Below are 21,606 nucleotides of genomic sequence, written 5' to 3' on the forward strand. Positions count from 1 at the left end.
CATCAACATAACAACAGCCACCGACCAAACTACCACACAGACAACCACACAACTCCTCTTCACTACTTCAGCCACTCCAAGGCTGCAAATAAACCCACAGAAATCACCTTCTTACAGACACTTAAATGCCATTTCCAATACCCATTATGCAGAAATTGTAGGTAGCTTATCTTCTGGTAACAACACTAACACAATCCTAACCCAGCCCTGTGGTAGCAACACTAACAGTAACACACTCCAGCTACACAACTAGTACTACACAGCTACTCTTCAATACTACTGCAGCTCCAAGGCTGCACACAGACCCAGAAAAATCACCTTCTTACAGACACATTAATGCCATTTCCAATACCCATGTCTCAGCAGCCCTCTCAGCTATCGGCTTGGTTAAACAAGCGTTTATTTCCCCTTAGTGAGGACTGTACGGCACAATAACAGCTCTGGGGATGATGGATTGATCAGGTTTAGGTTGGAACCCTTCGTTTGGGAGGAAAACTGGGAAACAAAAGGCAGCACAGGTGGCACAAAAGGGTCAGGCTGGGACATGGATTCCTGCATAGCTAAACAGGCTGTACAACAATGCTGGGCCAGGCTGGGCAAACAGTATACTGTCCACTGACAGCAACACACTACGGCTTCACTATCATTCAACACTGTCCTAACCCGGCACTAACAGTAACTCCCTCCCTCTGGGTTCCAATTCACACAGCCAAGAACATCTCTGTCCTGTGGTAACAACACTAACAACACACTCCGACTTCCATAGCTAAACAGGCTGTACAACAATGCTGGGCCAGGCTGGGCAAACATTACTGTCCTAACCCGACCCTTATACAAACTGGCTTCACTATCATACAGGCACAACATCACTGCCCTAACACACACCGGCTTCAACACTAACCCAGCCCTAACACACACCAGCTTCACTATCATACAGCCATAGCTAAACAGGCAGTGTAACAATGCTGGGGCAGGCTGGGCAAACAACACTGTCCGAACCCAACGAACACTTCCTTCAAATAGTGCTCACTGTCCTAAGCCGGCACTTACACAAACCGGCTTCACTAGCATACAGCCAAAACATCACTGTCCTGTTACAAACTCAGCACTCTTGAACACTTTATTTAGCCCATTATTAGGTATCATACATTAATTTGAACTGAACTGAAGCTTCCTGGACTTCAGTACATTAAAACATGACGTACAAATTACACAACATTTTAACAATTACATGAAATTACCTCTGGTAACAACACTAAAACCCTCCTAACCCAGCCTCGTGGTAACAACACCGGCTTCCCTCTCATACCTGACTAATACTACACTGATCATAGGGTAGGTAATTTGCCAATTTTGCCTCCATAGGGTAGAATTATTGTGTTCAATTCGAAGGGAAAAATGTTCTCCTTTACAGCAGATTGACTCTCCTGGTTCAGTAGAGTCGATTCCGAGTCACCGAGAGGGTTTTGAAATAATATTTGTAATAAGTTTGAACTATTCTAAGCAAAAGAATATTTCAGTCACTGAAGTTCTAAATTGTTCAAACAATTGAAAATGAAAGTTTGAACATGTTTGAACCTATCTATGTATGTTGGAAACATTGGTAAATTAATGGTACAAATATCTCTTTATTTAGAACAAGTTAGAAACATCTATGTGTTTTTGTTATTGTTGGAACATGTGATCATATGTTCCAACAATTTGCGTCATTTTTTTTCTCCATAAAAACTTTTATTACCCCAATAAACAAAGCTGCTAAGATGGGCCTTTTGTTTGGGTCTTCTATCTTTAGATTTTCTTTAGTAGACACTAGTGGCTCTTTTGTGAAAAGCTGTCAGACAGACACAATTTCCTGTACTTGGCAGGGATGTGTGAATTGCCCTCTTCCCAGCCCACTGACACAGTTTCATCATTTTGTTTCACTGTTCGAACATGTGATCACATGTGATCACAAATGATGAATCTATGTTGGAACAGTTTAGAAACTAACAGAAATAATGGATTTGATGTTAGAAATGTTTCTAACATGTATGAACACTATAGAAAATATTTTGGACATCACACAGATGTTGTAAATAGTTCTAAACAGTTACTTATCACATTTAGAATGTTATAAAGATTTTCAAAATGTTGGAACAAAAGGCAAGAAAGACCCTCTTGGTAATGTGGAATCGACTCTACTCAGTAGAATGTTGTAAACCATAACCCCATAGGAAGGCCTGTTGGAGGCACACAAACATACAGCAACAAGTCTGTGGTGTGTTATAGAAAGGACAGAGTCCCAGTACAGGCTGTATATGTAAGACTGTACACAAAACACTACTGACTCAGTAAATGTCCAAAGGTCGGCCATAATCACTCACACCAACCCAACACCTGACAAACAACACCTTTACCTGGCCCTCCTGGCCCCGCCCACGACACCCGAAGACATTTACCTATTTTTCTCGTCAAACTTCTTCTTACGGCTGAGTCGGAACGAGCGCGATCGTCGGAAGAACGAGGCCGCGCGACTCATGGTGGCACCTGAAAGGTGTAGCCCTCCCCACACCTTCCTTCCGTCAGACACAGGATTTCCACCTCCCTGCACACGCCACTCGTGAACCTTCCCCGGGGGATCGTGCTGTAATGCTGCCGACTGGAGGACGCTGACAACAATGGCTGCCTTTATTCCGCAGGAACGTGTTGGGACGGAGCCACAAAGGGTCACCAACTGTCACAGCTCGATCCAGACAGGCCAGGCTGTAGGTGAGATGGCTGACCTGGGCTGTACCAACTCACAGGAGGGGGGGACACAACAGGTCTGCTGCAGGGTCGTACCATTTACAAAGTTCCCCCCTGCCGTTGGAACCACACAAACAATGCTGATGTCATCACTGTTTGTACACGCCTCCTGCACAGCATGCTGGGACAGGACAACAACGTCCTACCGGTTAAACAAGTCCGCCTCAGTTAACACCCCCGCATGGAGTTGGTACGGCCTGGTTACATATACAAACACAGCAGGGACGGTCCACTTGTGGACAACAATGGGGGGTGAAGCAGGCTCTCTGGAAATGATTACCCACAGAGAAACAGGATCCAGGAATTCACATCCAGCCAGGCAGGAAAAAGTGTCTCCTATTAAACCCCCAGGCAGGTCTCTGGTTACCTCCACTTCACAAGGCAGGGGGGAAATCCTCTGGGACAGACACAGCAAGGCACAGACCTGGGGGTCTGCATGGGGTCTGACTGACCAGCAACTCTCAAGCACAAAGAACCAAGAGTTAAATACCAAGAGAGACTTTTGACTCAAAAGCGAACCATGTGTTACTCGGCACCAAGAGGCCACGTCTAGCGAAATAATAGACGTTAAACGAGGACAACAACAACAACAACAACAACAACAAAGCATTTCTCTATTTGGCTTTTCCATTGCAGAGAATGGATGCTTAATGCTAAATTCAAGAGGAATGCCTTGGTCATGCAGCCAAAATATCTGTACAAAATTTGTGCATAAGGAAGCCACAGAAAATTGAATAGCTTGCTTACACCTTACTAAAAGGGGCACAGAAGCCTCCCCTGGCTGGTAATACCCAGTTTGGTCAGCCCCTCTCTATAAGCCCAGGGGTGCAGCCAAGGCAGGCTAAGGTGACCTGAAACTGCCACCACCACTAAAGCCTATAAGGCATCATACAGACTGAACCCTGCAATGCTGCATGTTAAATGTGTAATTATTAAACTAAAAGATTGCTTTGTAATTGAAAAAATAGTGACATGTTTAGCCCCACCTGATTGTATGGAGGTTTTCTTATCATCCTTTATTTAATAAGTAGAACTTTATTTAGTTAGTAGAAGTTTAAAATATATTCTGTATTTTTCTTTTTTTCAGTTTATAGTTGACCATAAAGGACTACCAAAAGAAGAGAGATAGTGACCATACGGTGGCGGCGGCACCGGGGGGGGGCAGGGGGGGCGGCTGCCCCCCCCCCCCGGAAAATATGTTGGGGGGGCGTCGCCCCCCCAGAAAAGCAAGCTGAAACCTTGTGTATTTTTTGGATGATGGAAATTTCATCAAATCAAGCTAGTCTAACGGCAAAATTTACCCCCGAAAATGCAAGAAATTGCGTTTCAGAGAGTCTCGATTTCAAAATTTCGCCAGACCTCCCTTTTGACGGCCCGCGTCTTCGGCCCAGCACAATATGTTGCGGGAGTGTCGCTCTCAAAAATCTTTTAAACTGAATTTAACTATCGTACTTAGCCTAGTTTAGAAGCTGTGAAGACTGTGGCCCCAAAATGCAGGAAATTACGTTTCAGACGGTCAAGATTTCAAAATTTTCTCCGGACCTCCCTATCGATAACTTGCGCCTCGGGCGCTCATATAACGACATGGTAAAAATTTGTGTGGGTCATCGGCCTCAAACGATTTCTTTCTTTGACAAAAATGGCATTAGATTTAGCATAGTGTGCCAGCAAAATTTGTCCCTAATAATACAGAAAATGGCATTTCAGAGGGTGCAGATTTTGAAATTTCCCCAGACCAACCTTGCGACAGCTCGCACCTTCGGTACTCGAATTCACGAAAATATTTTGGGGGCATCGCCCTCGCTATTTAAAACCATTTATCTTTCTTACAGAATTGTCATCAAATTTAGCTTAGTCTGGCAGCATAATTTGCCCGTCAAAACGCAGGAAATGGCGTTTTAGAGGGTCAAGATTTCAAATTTTCCCGGGGGAGCATGCCCCCGGACCCCCCTAGGATTGTCGCGCCATCGGCGCTACATGTGCTGCAAAATTCTGTCAGTAAAGTTCGCCCCCCCAGACGAAATTTGCTGCCGCCGCCTCTGCCATACAAAAGTCATTTTATTTTTTTGTCATGCCTATAAATCTTGGTCTAATGGCTGGATCTGAGCCCTGCGTGTTACATGTATATTGTTCTATAAAGGATGGATCTGGGCACTACACCTAATGACTGGTTTGTGTTACGCTGTAAAGTACGAGTGATTCTCTCTGCAGGTAACGTTTCTACACTTGAGAGGGACATCTAAGCCTGCTGTTGTACCATAGCGATTACTGGCTCTCGGCTAACCCAGAATGGAGGGTTTGAGTGATGGAGTGGACAACATGAGTGCCTGACATACAACATGTATCATGGTGCATTCTGAGTGGCTCTCAGCTAAGGTAGCTTTTAGCAACAAGAAATACTGTAAATGCATTTAAGTTCGCGGGGATTTAATTTCGCGGTAGCAGGAAAATGGACTTTTCGCGGTGGTTTTAATTTCGCAGTAACACCATGCACTGTAGCCTCTTACTGTTAAGGAAAAATGTTCGCCGTGGTTTTAAATTCGTGGTGAAGCGGCCGCCGCGAAAACCGCGAACATTAATCCACCGCGAACATTTCTGCATTTACAGTAGCTAGAGTTATACACTACAGTTGGTCAGCACACAGTTTTAAGTGTTTTACATTAACAATAAAAACATCAGTTTCAGGTGCCAGTTTTAGACTTTTCCTGTACATTTTGTACAACTTGTATCATGAGTGGCACTAAGCTAAGGTAGCATTTGTAAGAATGGCTGGTGTTCTATAGTACAGTTGTGCACACGGTTTTAAGTGTTTTACACACAGTAATAATAGCAGTTTCCGGTGCCACTTTTAGATTATAACCTGTATATTTTGTACAATACATATCATGAGTGGCCTAAAGCAAAGGTAGCATTAGTAAGAATGGCTCGAGTTATACAGTACAGTAGGGCACACGCTTTTAAGTGTTTTACAAATATTAACAGTAATAACAGACTTTCAGGTAACACTTTTACGCGGAACAGAGGCTGTAACCTGTCCATCTTGTACAGCATGTACTATGAGTGGCCCTAAGCTAAGGCAGCATTAGTAAGAATGGCTGGTGTTATACAGTACAGTTGAACACACGGTTCTAAGTGTTTTACATTAACAGTAATAACAGCAGTTTCCTGTGGTTAAATGGAGCCACTCTAACAGATTGGTGGGAGTGAGCTGCCTGGTAATGTGGCTATTACAGGTCCCAGCACTGGTACTGTACTGGTACATTAGCTAAACTACACCTGAGTAGGGACTGTTCATTACTGTTGCTGGTTCTGTACAGGTACTGGTACTGTACATGTGCTAGTACTGTACATGTAAATTTAATTGTATTCAATGATTGTATTTTAATAATTGTACTAATTGATATGTATGTATGTATTCATGTGTGGGCCACGACACCAGCATATCGCTGCCTGTGTCCCACGTGTATTGTATCGTTTGCAATTTCAATCAATCAATCAAATCAATCAATCATTAGCTAAACTATCTACTGAATCATACTGAGGGGACTGTTCATTACTGTTGCTGGTACTGGTACTGTACATCAAGCCTGTATGAGTAGGGACTGTTGACTGTACATTAGCTGAACTGTCTACTGAATCATTGGGAGGGGACTGTTCATTACTACTGCTGGTGCTGGTACATTAGCTAAACTACTGTATCTACTGTATCATCCTGAGTGGGGACTGTCCATTTGCTATAGATGCTGGGATGCCCGCATTTACAGATTTGCCAACATTAACTACTGCGAATGCCTTTAATTCTCAAGAATCTAATTCAATGGTAAGGAGAAAATAGAGTGTTTGTGGTGGTTTTTAGCTCAAGGTTGAAACAAAACAGCATGTGGCTGTAAAGGGGAAGGGTTTGGTCTGATATTTCTTACATTTCTATAGATGTGTGGGAAATGCCTTACCTATCCACAGTGAACACAAACATGATACAGAAACACTGGCACTCAGGGAAAGCTAACTCCAAACATGGCCTCTAGCACCGACGGGCAAGTATCCAAGAACAACAGAAGTAAAGTACTCTAATTCCTAGATAAAACAATTAGAGCAAACATGAGAGTCTCCCAGTGAGGGAGAATCAGGGTTCCTTTCATTGGGATAAGATAAGCAAGACAAAACTCAGGTTTACACCACAGACTGATAAGAGTAAGACTAAGAGTTGCCTACTTCAAGCGTTACGATACAAATAACAGTGCCATTGTATATTTTTCTGCACCATACCTCTGCTTGTACACAGAGGAATGCCAGCCATGCTAACTGTCCCCAAACAACAGGACCCCTCACAGCTGTACAACATACTGGAATGTGGTGAATGGGAAACCATTTATTCAACCCCCGTCAGCACGAAAATCACGCACGGGTTTTTAAGCACGCTTTCACGTCTTTTCCATTTTCCACCCTTTACATGTATTTTCAATATATGCTGTACTGTGTTCGTATGCTATATAATTGTTACTTGTACAAGTTGTAGATTTGTGAGAGTATTTCTTATGAGCATTTTGCTTTTTGATCTTCAATAGGAGAGAGAGAGAATAATGTGAATGTAATAAACATAAACATTTACAGGCTAGTAACCCTACCAGAAATCCAAGAATCTCAAAACCATTACTTTAACAACAGACTGTCTTTTTAACAACAGCAACAACAATCCAAGAAATACTGTCTCATTGTTTGGAGTGGCTCTTCTTACACTCACACTCACTCACAAATCAGGACAAACAGAAGCAACTCATCACTACTCCACAACAAACAACAAACTATCTCCTGACCTCTTGTCACTTCACAAGGGAAGGCTAAAATGAAGATCTATAAATTTTAAAATTTTTCAGGGCTAAATAAATTCTCAGTCTGTCCTGTTTTTTGTTATGACTCAAACCAAGATCTGTTGACAGTATAGACATAGCTTGTCCTGAAGCAAAGCACACTGGGACAACACAAATGCAGGATTCCGAATAGGAATGTGGGGAATGTGGGAGAAATGGCAGAGGAAAGGTTTCTGTGTCCACTTAAAATAAACACTGTTACAGTTTATCTGGAGAATCTCTCCCCACAGAAGACAGGATTTACTGTCACAACAGTCCTGGCAGAAAGGTTTGTAACTGTAGTTTTGTACACTGTTTACCAAATCTGTCTTGGCACTGAAAAGTACATTATCATTCAATGGGAAAAACAATTATGTATATATAAATAAACATAAGATTTGACCACATTTTAACCCACAAACCTTTCTCTCCCAGTATGTTTCATTAAACACATGGCAGTCGTAGACAAGATGACATTATATAAGTATTAGAATACTATCAAAATGTAACTAGTAGAGAAACATTAACAACAGTTACATTAACTTAGCCGTCATTAATTCTTATGTTCCAGTTTCACAACATGTACACAAGATATCATCTTTAAGTTAAAAATCATCTTAGAAAACAAAAGTAGAGACAGCAACTGCACAGGGGCTCCCCCTGTAGACTGACTACAGTACTGCATACATTCATCACTCACACCTCAGCTTCAGAAGGAGCCACTCTCAAAAGTGCAGGGGCACCAGAATTCATATTCATAAGAATACCATTTAGCTTTTACAGCAACATCAGCAATTCCTCCAGTACCTACAAATTTTGATGGCAATTCAGTTCAGTACTTTCCATGAAGACCCTGCACCATAAGTTCTCGACACAGCCAAAATGCATTTCTAATGTATTACTGCTGCACCACAGAATTGTTGCAACTAGGAAGCTAAACAGGTAAAATTTACCTCTTTTTTTTTAATCATACTGATAAACAAAACTAGCACATATGTAAATAGATTTAAGTGTCTTATACCGCCAACGGGCAGCATGTCATCAGCCATGTTTGTTTGTTTGTTTGTTTGTTCCTCACCTGGTGATTGTCTCGTCCTCGGACACCATGAGGGGTTCCGGCGGTTTTCCCGCGTACGAGTCGAGGATGTCGACCTTGCCCTTGTCCACGGTGCTGTACACGTCGTTGCCGACAGGGGGCGCCGCGGGTGGGGCCGACATGGCCATGGGCATGCTCATTACAGACTCCTCCTGCACTGCAAAGTCGTTCATGAAACCGGGACCCTGAAAAAAACAAAAACATATAGAGTAATTGATATCTTGATAAAACTCTGTTGGTTCATTGTACGTAATCATTACATACATTAATTAATGCCAGTTATTCCTCAAGCCCCCCAACCGCACTACTAAAGTCCAAAACTGCAGCACTGAAGTCCAACAACAGATGGCGCCCCTGTACAGTCTTCTCTATGACTGACTCATCTCTCAATAACTCCACAAAAACCCACACAAACTGAGCACATTACAGGGTTTGTGTCTATGTTTTGTAAAGGCAGTATCTGAGCAACTCTGGTAGAAATGACTAAAACATGCTTCTATGGTTTCGTTTGTCTCCATAGTGATTTCATGCATCTCCATGGTGATTTATAGCATCTCCATGGTGATTTCATGCATCCCAATGGTGATTTCATGCATCTCCATAGTGATTTCATGCGTCGCCATGGTGATTTCCTGCATCTCTATGGTGATTTCAAGTATATCTTTTGCACGTTTCCATGGCGATATAGAACAGTCCTCACCCTGGCGATGGTGAGCATGACGGTGTCTGCGGTGGACTTCAGCGTGGAGACGGCCTCCTCGTGCGTCACGCTCTCCATGGTTACACCGTTCACCGCGATCAGCCGGTCACCAACCTGGGAAACAAACAAACACATGTAAACACATCTCCATGGTTACGCCGTTCACCGCGATCAGCCGGTCACCAACCTGGGAAACAAACAAACAAACAAACACATGTCAACACATCTCCATGGTTACGCCGTTCACCGCGATCAGCCGGTCACCAACCTGGGAAACAAACAAACAAACACATGTAAACACATCTCCATGGTTACGCCGTTCACCGCAATCAGCCGGTCACCAACCTGGGAAACAAACAAACAAACACATGTAAACACATCTCCATGGTTACGCCGTTCACCGCAATCAGCCGGTCACCAACCTGGCAAACAAACAAACAAACACATGTAAACACATCTCCATTGTTACGCCGTTCACCGCAATCAGCCGGTCACCAACCTGGCAAACAAACACATGTAAACACATCTCCATGGTTACGCCATTCACCGCGATCAGCCGGTCACCAACCTGGGAAACAAACAAACAAACACATGTAAACACATCTCCATGGTTACGCCGTTCACCGCAATCAGCCGGTCACCAACCTGGCAAACAAACACATGTAAACACATCTCCATTGTTACGCCGTTCACCGCGATCAGCCGGTCACCAACCTGGCAAACAAACAAACAAACACATGTAAACACATCTCCATGGTTACGCCATTCACCGCGATCAGCCGGTCACCAACCTGGCAAACAAACAAACAAACACATGTAAACACATCTCCATGGTTACGCCGTTCACCGCAATCAGCCGGTCACCAACCTGGGAAACAAACAAACAAACACATGTAAACACATCTCCATGGTTACGCCGTTCACCGCGATCAGCCGGTCACCAACCTGGGAAACAAACAAAGGACAAATACATCTCCATGGCGATGCAGTCCAGAATTTTCCTGTTGGAGAATCTGTTACAATCCCTGCAAAGTGCAAGCACACAATGTTGTAAACTGGCCATTGGACCCTGAAGAAGGCTGTAGTAGAGACTGTTACTAGTTGCTACTACACTGCTGTTTTGTGTTGTACAGTTTATCTATCTAAACCAAACTAAGCCAAACTTTTGGTGAAATATTAGGGTTTGCAGAACTTTTGTAAAAATTGTTTCCTACCAGCAGCCTGCTATCCTGCTGCGCGGCGCCGCCATCGATGATCTTGGTGACGAAAATCCCGTTGTCGCCCGGGATGTGCTGGTTCCCCACGCCCCCGGCAATGCTGAACCCCAGGCCTGGGGACACAGGAACAGTTACATACACATACTCCCCATCCCTGGAAACACAAGCTCCCCACCCCTAGGGACACAACCTCCCCACCCCTCCCTACCCCTTTACCCTTGGGGAGACACACCCCCCACGCCCCCGGCAAGGCTTGTGGAGACAGGAACAGTTACATACACAATGCCTACCACTGGGGAAACAGGTTCCCTACCCTGGGGACACATACCCAAACAGTGAGGTCACGAATACATGTTGTCAGACCAATATATTCCCTTATGATATCTCAGAGCGTAGGCGGACCCTAGGTCGAATTCCAGCTTTGGACTCACAGAATTTAATCCAGACGGCCAAGCAGAGGGACTGCGTCTCATCTTTTAATCCAACAGCAAAGAATGAAGAAAACCGTACTTCCTTGACAATAAAGATTGTGAGCCCTGAGGCGTACCTTTGATGCCCTTGACCTGGGCTCACCTTTGACCTGGGCTCACCTTTGACCTGGGCTTACCTTTGGTGCCCTTGATGAGCTCGATGTCCTGCACACCTTTGTACGGCACACGCCTCCTCCTGACGAGCAGCCTGACCGTGGAGCCAGCAGCCCCCATCCCCCCAACTACCACCCCCCACCCCCCAGGGGCTCACCTTTGGTGCCCTTGATGAGCTCGATGTCCTGCACAGCTTCATACGGCACGCGCCTCCTCCTGACGAGCAACCTGACAGTGGAGCCCCCACCCCCCACCATCCACCCCCACCCCCCAGGGGCTCACCTTTGGTGCCCTCGATGAGCTCGATGTCCTGCACAGCTTCATACGGCACGCGCCTCCTCCTGACGAGCAGCCTGACCGTGGAGCCCCCACCCTCCACTATCCACCCCCCACCCCCCAACTACCACCCCCACCCCCCAGGGGCTCACCTTTGGTGCCCTTGATGAGCTCGATGTCCTGCACAGCTTCATACGGCACGCGCCTCCTCTTGACCAGCAGCCTGACCGTGGAGCCAGCCTTCTTCAGCGCGTCCACGGCCAGCGAGTGGGTCACATCGCTCACGTCCGCCTCGTTCACCTGCACAATGATGTCATTCACCCTGGGGACGGTAAGGGATGGTTCGTTAGCGCTAAAACATTCGTTAGTGGGTCACACACGGCCAGCGAGTGGGTCACATCGCTGACGTCAGCCTCGTTCACCTGCACAATTATGTCATTCACCCTGGGGGAGGCAACGGAACGTTCGTTAGCGCTAAAACGTTCGTTAGTGGGTCACACACGGCCAGCGAGTGGGTCACATTGCTCACATCAGCCTCGTTCACCTGCACTATGATGTCATTCACCCTGGGGACGGTAAGGGATGGTTCGTTAGCGCTAAAACGTTCGTTAGTGGGTCACACACGGCCAGCGAGTGGGTCACATCGCTGACGTCAGCCTCGTTCACCTGCACAATGATGTCATTCACCCTGAGGGAGGCAAGAAAAAGTTCGATAGAAACATTCGTTATCGCTAAAACTGCAGCGGAGTGGGTCGTCAATTCTGCCATGCTGCTTTAGTGTGGCATTGGTGCAGACTTCTAGGGTAATTTCATTATAATTATGGCTGTCAAAGTAAGGCATTGGTGCCGCCTGCCATGGTAAATTCTGGCTGTCCAACTTTCCCTCACCATATTGTTCACCCAGCAAAGCCTTGAACTTTTTTTAGTGGGATCATTTTCACGCTGATTTAGTGTAGCATTGGTGTCGACTGTAATTATGGTAATTTCATGGCAATTCTGGCTGTCCAAGTTCACCTCTATGCCACCAGTTGACACCAGATCTGGACTGCGCTTGCATCAATGCCACAAACTAACCTTACATCTGTCATATCTCTGTTGCAGGGGCCATGACATTTTCATCAGATCATTTTCACAGCTTTCATGACATAAGAAAATTTCTGGAACTGTCCGAGGGCTTGAGAAGAAACACAAAAGATGTTTTTTAAGGAGGAAAATGATAAAAACATGAGGAGAGTGCTGACCTGAGCTTTCCGTCGGCCGCGGCTGCCCCGCCCGGGATGAGCTTAGTGATGTAGATGGAGGGGTCGTCCCCGATGTGAGGGTTGTCGTTTCCTCCGGCAATGCTGAACCCCAGACCCTGGGTGCCCTGCAAGGTACAGAGGTTATGCCCTGTTACCTCTCAACTTTGACATGGGGTGTTCTGGTACAGAGGTCATGATTTTCAACTTTCCCATTTGACCTCGGGTACCCTGTACATCACAGGTCATAAAGCTGTTTCCTTAACACCCATCAGCTATGACATCACCACTATCAGCTATGACATCACCACTATCAGCTATGACATCACCACTATCAGCTATGACATCACCACTATCAGCTATGACATCACAACTATCAGCTATGACATCACCACTATCAGCTATGACATCACCACTATCAGCTATGACATCACCACTATCAGCTATGACATCACAACTATCAGCTATGACATAACAACTATCAGCTATGACATCACTTCCTGTGTCCTATCTGATCCTAGTATTGACCTTCTCAGTGTGAATTTTCACTTTTCATGCAGTGATTCACAAAAACATCTACCGGTAGTGGTTGCAATGTTCCTACACATGCATGCTATCTAGATCTACTAAACACATTTGCAACAAATATGATTAATAAGACACAAAAAGTACTTCACAGCAACATACAGTGTACATTGAAATTAAAACACTAAAACATCGAGATGATAAAATTAAGTAACATTAACATTGTATTTTCGATAAAAAAGTTGGCAATTTTACTCTCTCAATTGAACACTGGTCTTCCTAATTTCACAGCATAAGAACCATAGAAATCTACAACCAATGAAAGACAACATACTCCCTTCCTATCAATCATGTCTGTTGCCATGACGTTACCCTGGAGATGACCTTTGATCTGTGTAACTACTCACCACTGATGTCAACGACCGGCTGAGGTCAAATGTCTTCTGGCAGGGACTGAGTAAGAAGGACTTAAATGTGGAGGTCAGAGGTGAGCACAACATGAGACAAGGTTACTCAAGGTCATGATGGCAGACGGGGTTAGTCGTCAGGTCAGCGGTCGGCTGTCCTGATTGGTTAGTGAGTTTGGAAGTCCGCAGTCCACGGATTAACCTGGCGGAGCCCACAGAGAGAGACAGGTGGGAGCATCTCTGCCCTGGAGGGAGAGTCTCTGCCCTGGAGGGAGAATGTCTGCCCTGGAGGGAGAATGTCTGCCCTGGAGGGAGAATGTCTGCCCTGGAGGGTGAAATGTCTGTACATTTTCCCAGCATGCCACATGCAGCACCAGAAGTCTAGTTAGCTTGGTTGAAACCTTTGTGAGAGTGAAACCCAAAGAAATCCCATTCCCAAGAACAGTTACTGTTATAAAAAGCCAGATGCTGTTGTTTTGAAGGTTTCACACATTCTCCCAGATTTGTAAGCGTTTAAGAATATTATAGCTAACGTTATGTAGTAATGTATGTGGTTATATGACCTTGATTTGACCTTTCCATTTGATTCAACCTTACCGATTGATCTGACCTTCTCCTGTCTGATTTGACCTTTTCTGTCTGATTTGACCTTTCCTTTCTAATTTGACCTTTCCTGCCTGACTTGACCTTCTCCTGTGTGATTTGACCTTCTCCTGTGTGATTTGACCTTCTCCTGTCTTATATGACCTTCTCCTGTCTGATTTGACCTTTTCTGTCTGATTTGACCTTTCCTTTCTAATTTGACCTTTCCTGACTGACTTGACCTTCTCCTGTGTGATTTGACCTTCTCCTGTGTGATTTGACCTTCTCCTGTTTGATTTGACCTTCTCCTGTCTTATATGACCTTCTCCTGTCTGATTTGAAATTTTCTGTCTGATTTGACCTTCCCTTTCAAATTTGACCTTTCCTGTCTGACTTTCCTTCTTCTGTGTGATTTGACCTTCTCCTGTCTGATGTGACCTTCTCTTTTCTAATGTTACCTTTCCTGACTGACTTGACCTTCTCCTGTCTAATATGACCTTCCTGTTTGATTTGACCTCTGCTATCAAATGTGACCTTTCCTGTCTGATTTGACCTTCCTGCGTGCCTCCCAGCCTGCTCTCCTGCAGGGTCTGTGCCAGGTTTCTCCGCGGAGCGCGGGGCAGAGGGAGGTTCATACTTACTCCACTTACCCTCTCCAACACTATCTCCTCATACTCCCAGTCATCTGCGGCACCGTTCACCTGCAAAACACACAAACAACACACAATAAATACAAACAAACAAACAAACAGGCATGACTTTAAAGTTCATCTGTGTTGGTACAGTCATTCAGAATCAGAGTTTAACAGTAACTTCCAACATATATCTTGATAACGACAGGAGTTGACAGTGGAAAAAAGTCCGAGTTTTGTGTTGGATAAGTCATAGTTAAACTCTGATCCAGAGTAACACATAAGGGCTGCTTTCCTACATTGAAGCCATGCAAACACAACAGCGTGATCTACAGGTGGGTGGCGAGGTGCGCTGTAGGGTACACATGTACAGGGGCTATGGCAGAGAACATGCAGCACAACACCAAGCAGGAGATACTTACAGCAAACCTTAAGGAATGTCTTACTTTATAGTCATGTGACTTAAAAGTCTTCTACAACAAGTTTTCAGTCTGAGTGTGAGCGTGTGCATCTGTGTGTGTGTGCATGTGTGAGCATGTGTGCATGTGAGTGCATATGTGCATGTGTGCGTGTGTGTCCGTACATCCATGCATGTGTGTGCATGTCTGTGTGTGCGTGTGTATGTGTGGCTTTGTGTTTCTGTGTGCACATGTGTGTCCCCACATCCATGTGTGTGTCTCTGTGTCTGTGTATTGAATTTTATGTGTGTAGATGTGAAGTGCGTAAATCTGTGTTTATAACAACACTGTGGACTTGCCACACCATGAGGAGCAGATATCTATGGTTCAGGCAGTCTATCAAGGATCAGGCAAACAAAGGCAACAATTCTTTGCTGGGTGCTAAATATAAATCCTGGCAGAAAGAGCTAACAACTCAAGGAATAATAAAAACTATATAATAATGTACATGATGCATTGCGGCAAATAGAAGCAACTGAAAATGCTACACATCTGTGAGAAGAGTGGCACATGAATATGACAAGCCAAACACTGAAGGGGCTATCAGAGGCAAGACTCAACCAAGAACTTGGAATACCAAAATAGGCTTTAAAACAATCTCACATATATGAAAGAAACCAGTAACTAAATAGGGTTGCTACAGAACCAAGCACACTGCACAGAACTAGGTCCACTACAGGAGAACTGACCTTTACTTTAGGCTGTTCCTGAGAAGAAGATGAAAAATAGGCAGCTAAACTGTCTACCTTCATCTGTTAAATTGGTTTTTCATGTAACATGATAAAATCTTATTGAGTTATTCATTTTTTTCCTCGTTCACATTATCATCTTTCTGCCTCATTTTCCCCTTTTCCAGAAACAGCCTGAGATTTTCTACGAACAAAAATGTAATAAACAGCACTGCAGGTAGAGGGCGCTTCAGAAATGTGGAGGGGCAAGAGGCAGGCTATGCTGGTGGAAGCAGGGGGGTGGCAGTAGCTCCAGGGGGGTGGCTGTAGCTCCAGGGGGGTGGCTGTAGCTCCAGGGGGGTGGCTGTAGCTCCAGGGGGGTGGCTGTGGCTCCAGGGGGGTGGCAGTAGCTCCAGGGGGGTGGCAGTAGCTCCAGGGGGGTGGCTGTAGCTCCAGGGGGGTGGCTGTGGCTCCAGGGGGGTGCAGGCAGCAGGGGTGCAGGCAGCAGGGTGGCTGAGGCGTCAGGGGGGGTGCAGGCAGCAGGGGGATGGCTGTGGCTTCAGGGGGGTGCAGGCAGCAGGGGGGTATTGGTAAGGGGGTTGCAGAAAGCAGGGTGACTGTGGCTTCAGGGGGTGCAGACTTTGCTGGTGGAAGCAGGGGGTGGCTGTAGCTTTAGGGGGTGCAGGCAGCTGGGGGTGGTTGCAACTTTAGGGGGGTGCAGGTAGTTTTCATTCCCTTAGATCGAACACTTGTTTTTTGCCAGCGGTTGACCCAGAGAGAGGTCAAGGGTCGGCAGGCTTTTGCTAAGGTCAGCCTGGTTACCAGGGTAACCACATTTTTTTACTAGACCGTAATATTTTCCACAAACCACTGAAATGCCTAACAACCATGCAAAAACCAGAGATGCTGAACCAAGGTAAAAATGAGCGATTCAGAACCAACCAAGAAGGGCTGAGGTACACGTAAGCAGAGGGTGGTGTTTCCATGGCAACTAAGGAGCTTTGGAAGCAGCTTGAGGAGCGTGTGAAGTTTTAAGGAGGGACTTACACCGATCCGGGGGTCTAGATTGTCAGCGTTGACTACTAGCGGTGGGGGGAGACTCTGTTATCCACACGTTCACATCACGAGCAACACGCAAGCATGGACAACAAGAACAACAGGGTTACGCACAGTACTGCGGGGACACATAGCAGTTACTAACGGTACTGCAGGGACACATAGCAGTTACTAACGGTACTGCAGGGGAGGCTCTGTTATTCACACGATCAAATCACGAGCAACACGCAAGCATGGACAACAAGAACAACAGGGTTACGCACAGTACTGAGGGGACACATAGCAGTTACTAACGGTACTGCAGGGACACATAGCAGTTACTAACGGTACTGCAGGGACACGGTTACGCACAGTACTGTGGGGACACATAGCAGTTACTAATGGTACTGCAGGGTCACGGTTACGCACAGTACTGCGGGGACACATAGCAGTTACTAACGGTACTGCAGGGTCACAGTTACGCACAGTACTGCAGGGACACACAGCAGTTACTAACGGTACTGCAGGGACACATGGCAGTTACTAACGGTTACTAACGGTACTGCAGGGACACACAGCAGTTACTAACGGTACTGCAGGGACACGGTTACGCATAGTACTGCGGGGACACATAGCAGTTACTAACGGTACTGCAAGGACACATAGCAGTTACTAACGGTACTGCAAGGACACTGTTATGACGAACACACTTATGCAGGGTACTGCACAAATCTTAGAACCTTCACATCCCCTCATTGAATCTCACATATCCCTAGTCAAACTATGTGACCAGCGGGGAAACACAGAAGATCTGAAACCAGTTTCCCTGGACAGTTCCTTGCATGATAGTCTGATCATGAAATGTGGCCAAACCACCTCAGTCAGTCAAGTTCCTTCACCCATTTTTCACCCTAACCTTCCAAATTTTGGGGACAGTTAACCCAAACCAGAGCTGGAGCCACATATATATACCACATCATCAGCCTATATCTATCCACAAAAAAAACAGAATGGGCATATCAGGTTTTAAAACCCCCATTGGGAGCCCTGATCAGTTATAAGGTTCCCCTGAATCCCCCATTGGCAGCCCTGTTCGGTCAGCATTGGGCGGGGCAGTACAATGTCATGTGACTATGCTCGACCAATGAAACACCAACATTACTGGTAGTACCATATCATGTGACTATGCTTGAACCAAACGAAACATCAACAACAGTGGCAGCACCATGTCATGTGACTATGCTCAACCAATAAAACATCAACATTACTGGCAGTACCATGTCATGTGACTATACTCGACCAATGACAGGCTGTACCATACCTACCCACATGCCTCGTCTGTATTCCAACAAATAAAGCAACAAAATCTGAATGTAAAACATGGTGAAACATCAAAAAACTTTATTTCTACCTGCAATCAGGATCTTGATCAATAGAGAAATTAATCAACAGAGATTGTGATCAGGATCTTGATCAATAAAGACTTCGATCAGAATCTTGATCAACAGAGATTGCAAAGTTACTTACTGAAGAAAAAGTCAGAATTCACACATTTCAACTTCGATTCATGTCACTTTTGATGAAATGGATTGACTTGAAACTCAGGATTAACAAATGGGAGACCACCCTAACACACGTCTGCTGACAGAGACTCTGATCAGGATCTCCAACAGTAGATTCAGTGATTATGCAGTCTACTGTCACATTTACGAACAATACTTCATAACAACAGTAACAGTTTACACTATGGAAGGAAAGACGGGAACAAAGCAGAAACTAGCGAAGGAATTCGAGGGAAATTGAAATAGGACTTCGAGTTTGCCAGTGTGCTACAGGGACAGGAAAGCTAGCAGAAGGAAGTTAAGGAGATATTCTGGAGGGACTGATTGAGCTACAAGCTGAGCTGACATTTTCAGGTGGACAGAAAGAGAAGCCTGCACTAGTGCTTTTTAAGGTGCGAGACGGTAGGTTGACTGGGACTAAGACTCTACATGGGTCAGCATTAACAGGTGGGGAATTCACAGCAAGGAAAGGCACACTTACATCTACAGGTAGAGGAAAAATGAACAGAGCAATGGTACCAACAACAATGGTAAAGGTTTGGACAGTGAAGACACATGTACAGTGTTCCAAATACCCGTCTGCAAGATGCATTTTTCAAATTATTTTTTTGAGATTGACTAAGAAAAATTTAAAGACCTGCAATTTTGCAGAATGAAAAAAAAAACGGGATGAATCTCCTTTGTATCGAGGGACCAGACATTACTAACCCTTTTGATTTTTACTGGGCTATTCAAAGATTAAACTTAAAAAATGCATTATTTTTCAAACATGACAAAACGTTGTGTCCCGACAGAACAAAATGTTAACATTCTGCAATACTGCAGGACACTAAAAAAAGTATCTTGACCACTGCATGTATGTTTCTTCTTGTCAAAGGAAACAAAGCAAGACACCAGGTTAGGGGATGAACAGGTGGATGGGTGATATTAAGGCCTACAGGTTGGTGAGAAGGAGACAGCCTGGATGGAAAGGAATGAGGGAGACTTGCAGGATGTGTGCAAGGGACAGCAGAAGGGAACACAGTACCACACAGAAGGGAAAGGAACACAGAAATAGACATCATTGCTTAGGACCATATTCCTGGATATTTTTTTTTAAATTTTCTTCATTAACTTTATCAACAATTATGCGTCTTAGTGTTGAAAGCAAGTTGCTCATTTGATTCTAATTTTCCTTGTGGTACTAGTGACTAACATGTAGTGATAAGTTCACACCCTGCTGTAAAATAAAGGCAGCAGAAAATAAGGAAAGCGTTTGGAAGAAGATTGTCTCAGTGATCTGGCAAACTTTAAGAAAATTCTAAAGAAAAGGAAAGAGAGAACAGCTGAACAGAAAAGCATTGAGAGAAGTGAAACAAGAAACTCATGAAACTGCTAAAGTGGGAAAAATGAGAGGCCAGGTAAAAAGAATGATAAAAAGAATGACAGTTAAACAATTAGGTCCTACAGGTAAGGGTGGAGGTGCCTTTGAAACAAAGGAAGAAAAGAATGGCAGTGAAACAAGTAGAACTTGAGAGGTGATGGAAGGGGTGCCTTTACAACAAAGGAAGAAAGAAGTAAAGAATGGCATTAAAATGAGTATCAGCTAGAGATAGGGGAGTGGTGCCTTTGAAAGAAAGACGAAAAGAATGGCAATAAAACGAGTATTTGCTAGAGGTGAGGATACTGGGTAGTGGTGCCTTTGAAAGAAAGAAACAAATGGCAGTGAAATGAATATCTACTACAGAGATGAGGGTAGTGGTGCCTTTAAAAGAAAGGAAGAAAAGAATGGCAGGGAAACGAGTAGCTGCTACAGGTTGAAGTGAAAAAGTAGTGATGCCTTTGAAAGAAAGAAGAAAGGAAACTCTGGTGAAATGAGATGTGGTCAGCAGTATCTTTGTTGGAGATGAAAGAAAGAAAGAAAGAAGAAATGGGGTGAAATGAGACACGGTCATCAGTATCTTTGCCGGAGATGACAGAAAAACAGAAGAAAGGAAACTCGGGTGAAATGAGATGTGGTTAGCAGTATCTTTGTCGGAGATGAAAATAAAAGAAAGAAAGAAGAAAGGAGGGTGAAATGAGTATCTACTACAGAAATGAAGGATGCGGTGCCTTTAAAAGAAAGAAAGAAGAAAAGAAACTGGGGTGAAACGAGACGCGGCCAGCAGTATCTTTGTCGGAGATGAAAAGAAAAGAAAGGAAGAAGAAAAGAAACTGGGGTGAAACGAGACACGGCCATCAGTACCTTTGCCGGAGAAAGTTTGACGGAGGCCGGGTAGCTCTGCACACTCTGGACGCCCGGCGTCTCCTTGCCGACCACCGGCACCAGTTTGGGCGACCCGTCCAGCTCAGGGGGCGGCGGGGGGAACTCCTGGTCCTCGGGCCGGTATTTCTGAGCGCGGGAAAAACGAGCGAACGTGTTAGTCCACATTTAAACAGGACACGTCTGGGGGATCACTGTTTTCCCTGTTGCTGGCATTGATGAGTTTGCTGGTGCAGCACTGCAAAACAACCCAAGCCTTTTGCATGAGCAAACGGACCGAACATGTTGGTCAACATGTCGGGCTGGTATTTCTGAGCGGGGGAAGAAACGGAGCGAACGTGTTAGTCAACATGTCTTACAGGACTGTCTAAACACTTCTGGGGCTGTATTGGGGTTTGGAAACTTGTCTAAACACTTCTGGGGCTGCATTGGGGTTTGGAAACATGTCTAAACACTTCTGGGGCTGCATTGGGGTTTGGAAACATGTCTAAACACTTCTGGGGCTGCATTGGGGTTTGGAAACATGTCTTAACACTTCTGGGGCTGCATTGGGGTTTGGAAACATGTGTTTGCTGGTGAAGCACTGCAAAACAACCCTAGCCTTCTGCATGGGGGGGCAAACGGAGCGAGCGTGTTGGTCATGTCAACATGACACTTCTGGGGCTGCATTTTTGTTTGGAAACATGTCTAAACACTTCAGCACGGCATCACTGTTCTTCCTGACGAGTTTGCTGATACTGCAATTCTCCCTGT

At 45.0% G+C, this 21,606-nt stretch overlaps 1 protein-coding gene across 15 annotated transcripts in view; it reads right to left on the reverse strand.

The window, feature by feature from the left end:
- LOC118427794 (disks large homolog 2-like) overlaps positions 1-21,606 on the reverse strand; it is a 104,620-nt gene that overhangs the window by 24,213 nt on the left and 58,801 nt on the right. For 7 of the 15 annotated variants that reach the window (XM_035837741.1, XM_035837739.1, XM_035837738.1 and 4 more), the window contains 7 exons: positions 20,836-20,982; positions 14,898-14,957; positions 12,746-12,870; positions 11,657-11,826; positions 10,642-10,757; positions 9,428-9,541; positions 8,710-8,912 (listed from right to left, as the gene is read on the reverse strand). In XM_035837741.1, the coding sequence (XP_035693634.1) occupies positions 8,710-8,912; positions 9,428-9,541; positions 10,642-10,757; positions 11,657-11,826; positions 12,746-12,870; positions 14,898-14,957; positions 20,836-20,982 (935 nt within the window). Of the gene's footprint in view, positions 1-8,709; positions 8,913-9,427; positions 9,542-10,641; positions 10,758-11,251; positions 11,323-11,510; positions 11,582-11,656; positions 11,827-12,039; positions 12,071-12,745; positions 12,871-14,897; positions 14,958-20,835; positions 20,983-21,606 lie in introns of all 15 variants that reach the window. The other 8 variants (XM_035837732.1, XM_035837734.1, XM_035837731.1 and 5 more) reach the window with 8 other exon arrangements.

This window comes from Branchiostoma floridae, chromosome 12 (assembly GCF_000003815.2).
Source record: "Branchiostoma floridae strain S238N-H82 chromosome 12, Bfl_VNyyK, whole genome shotgun sequence".
Classification (NCBI taxonomy): domain Eukaryota; kingdom Metazoa; phylum Chordata; class Leptocardii; order Amphioxiformes; family Branchiostomatidae; genus Branchiostoma; species Branchiostoma floridae.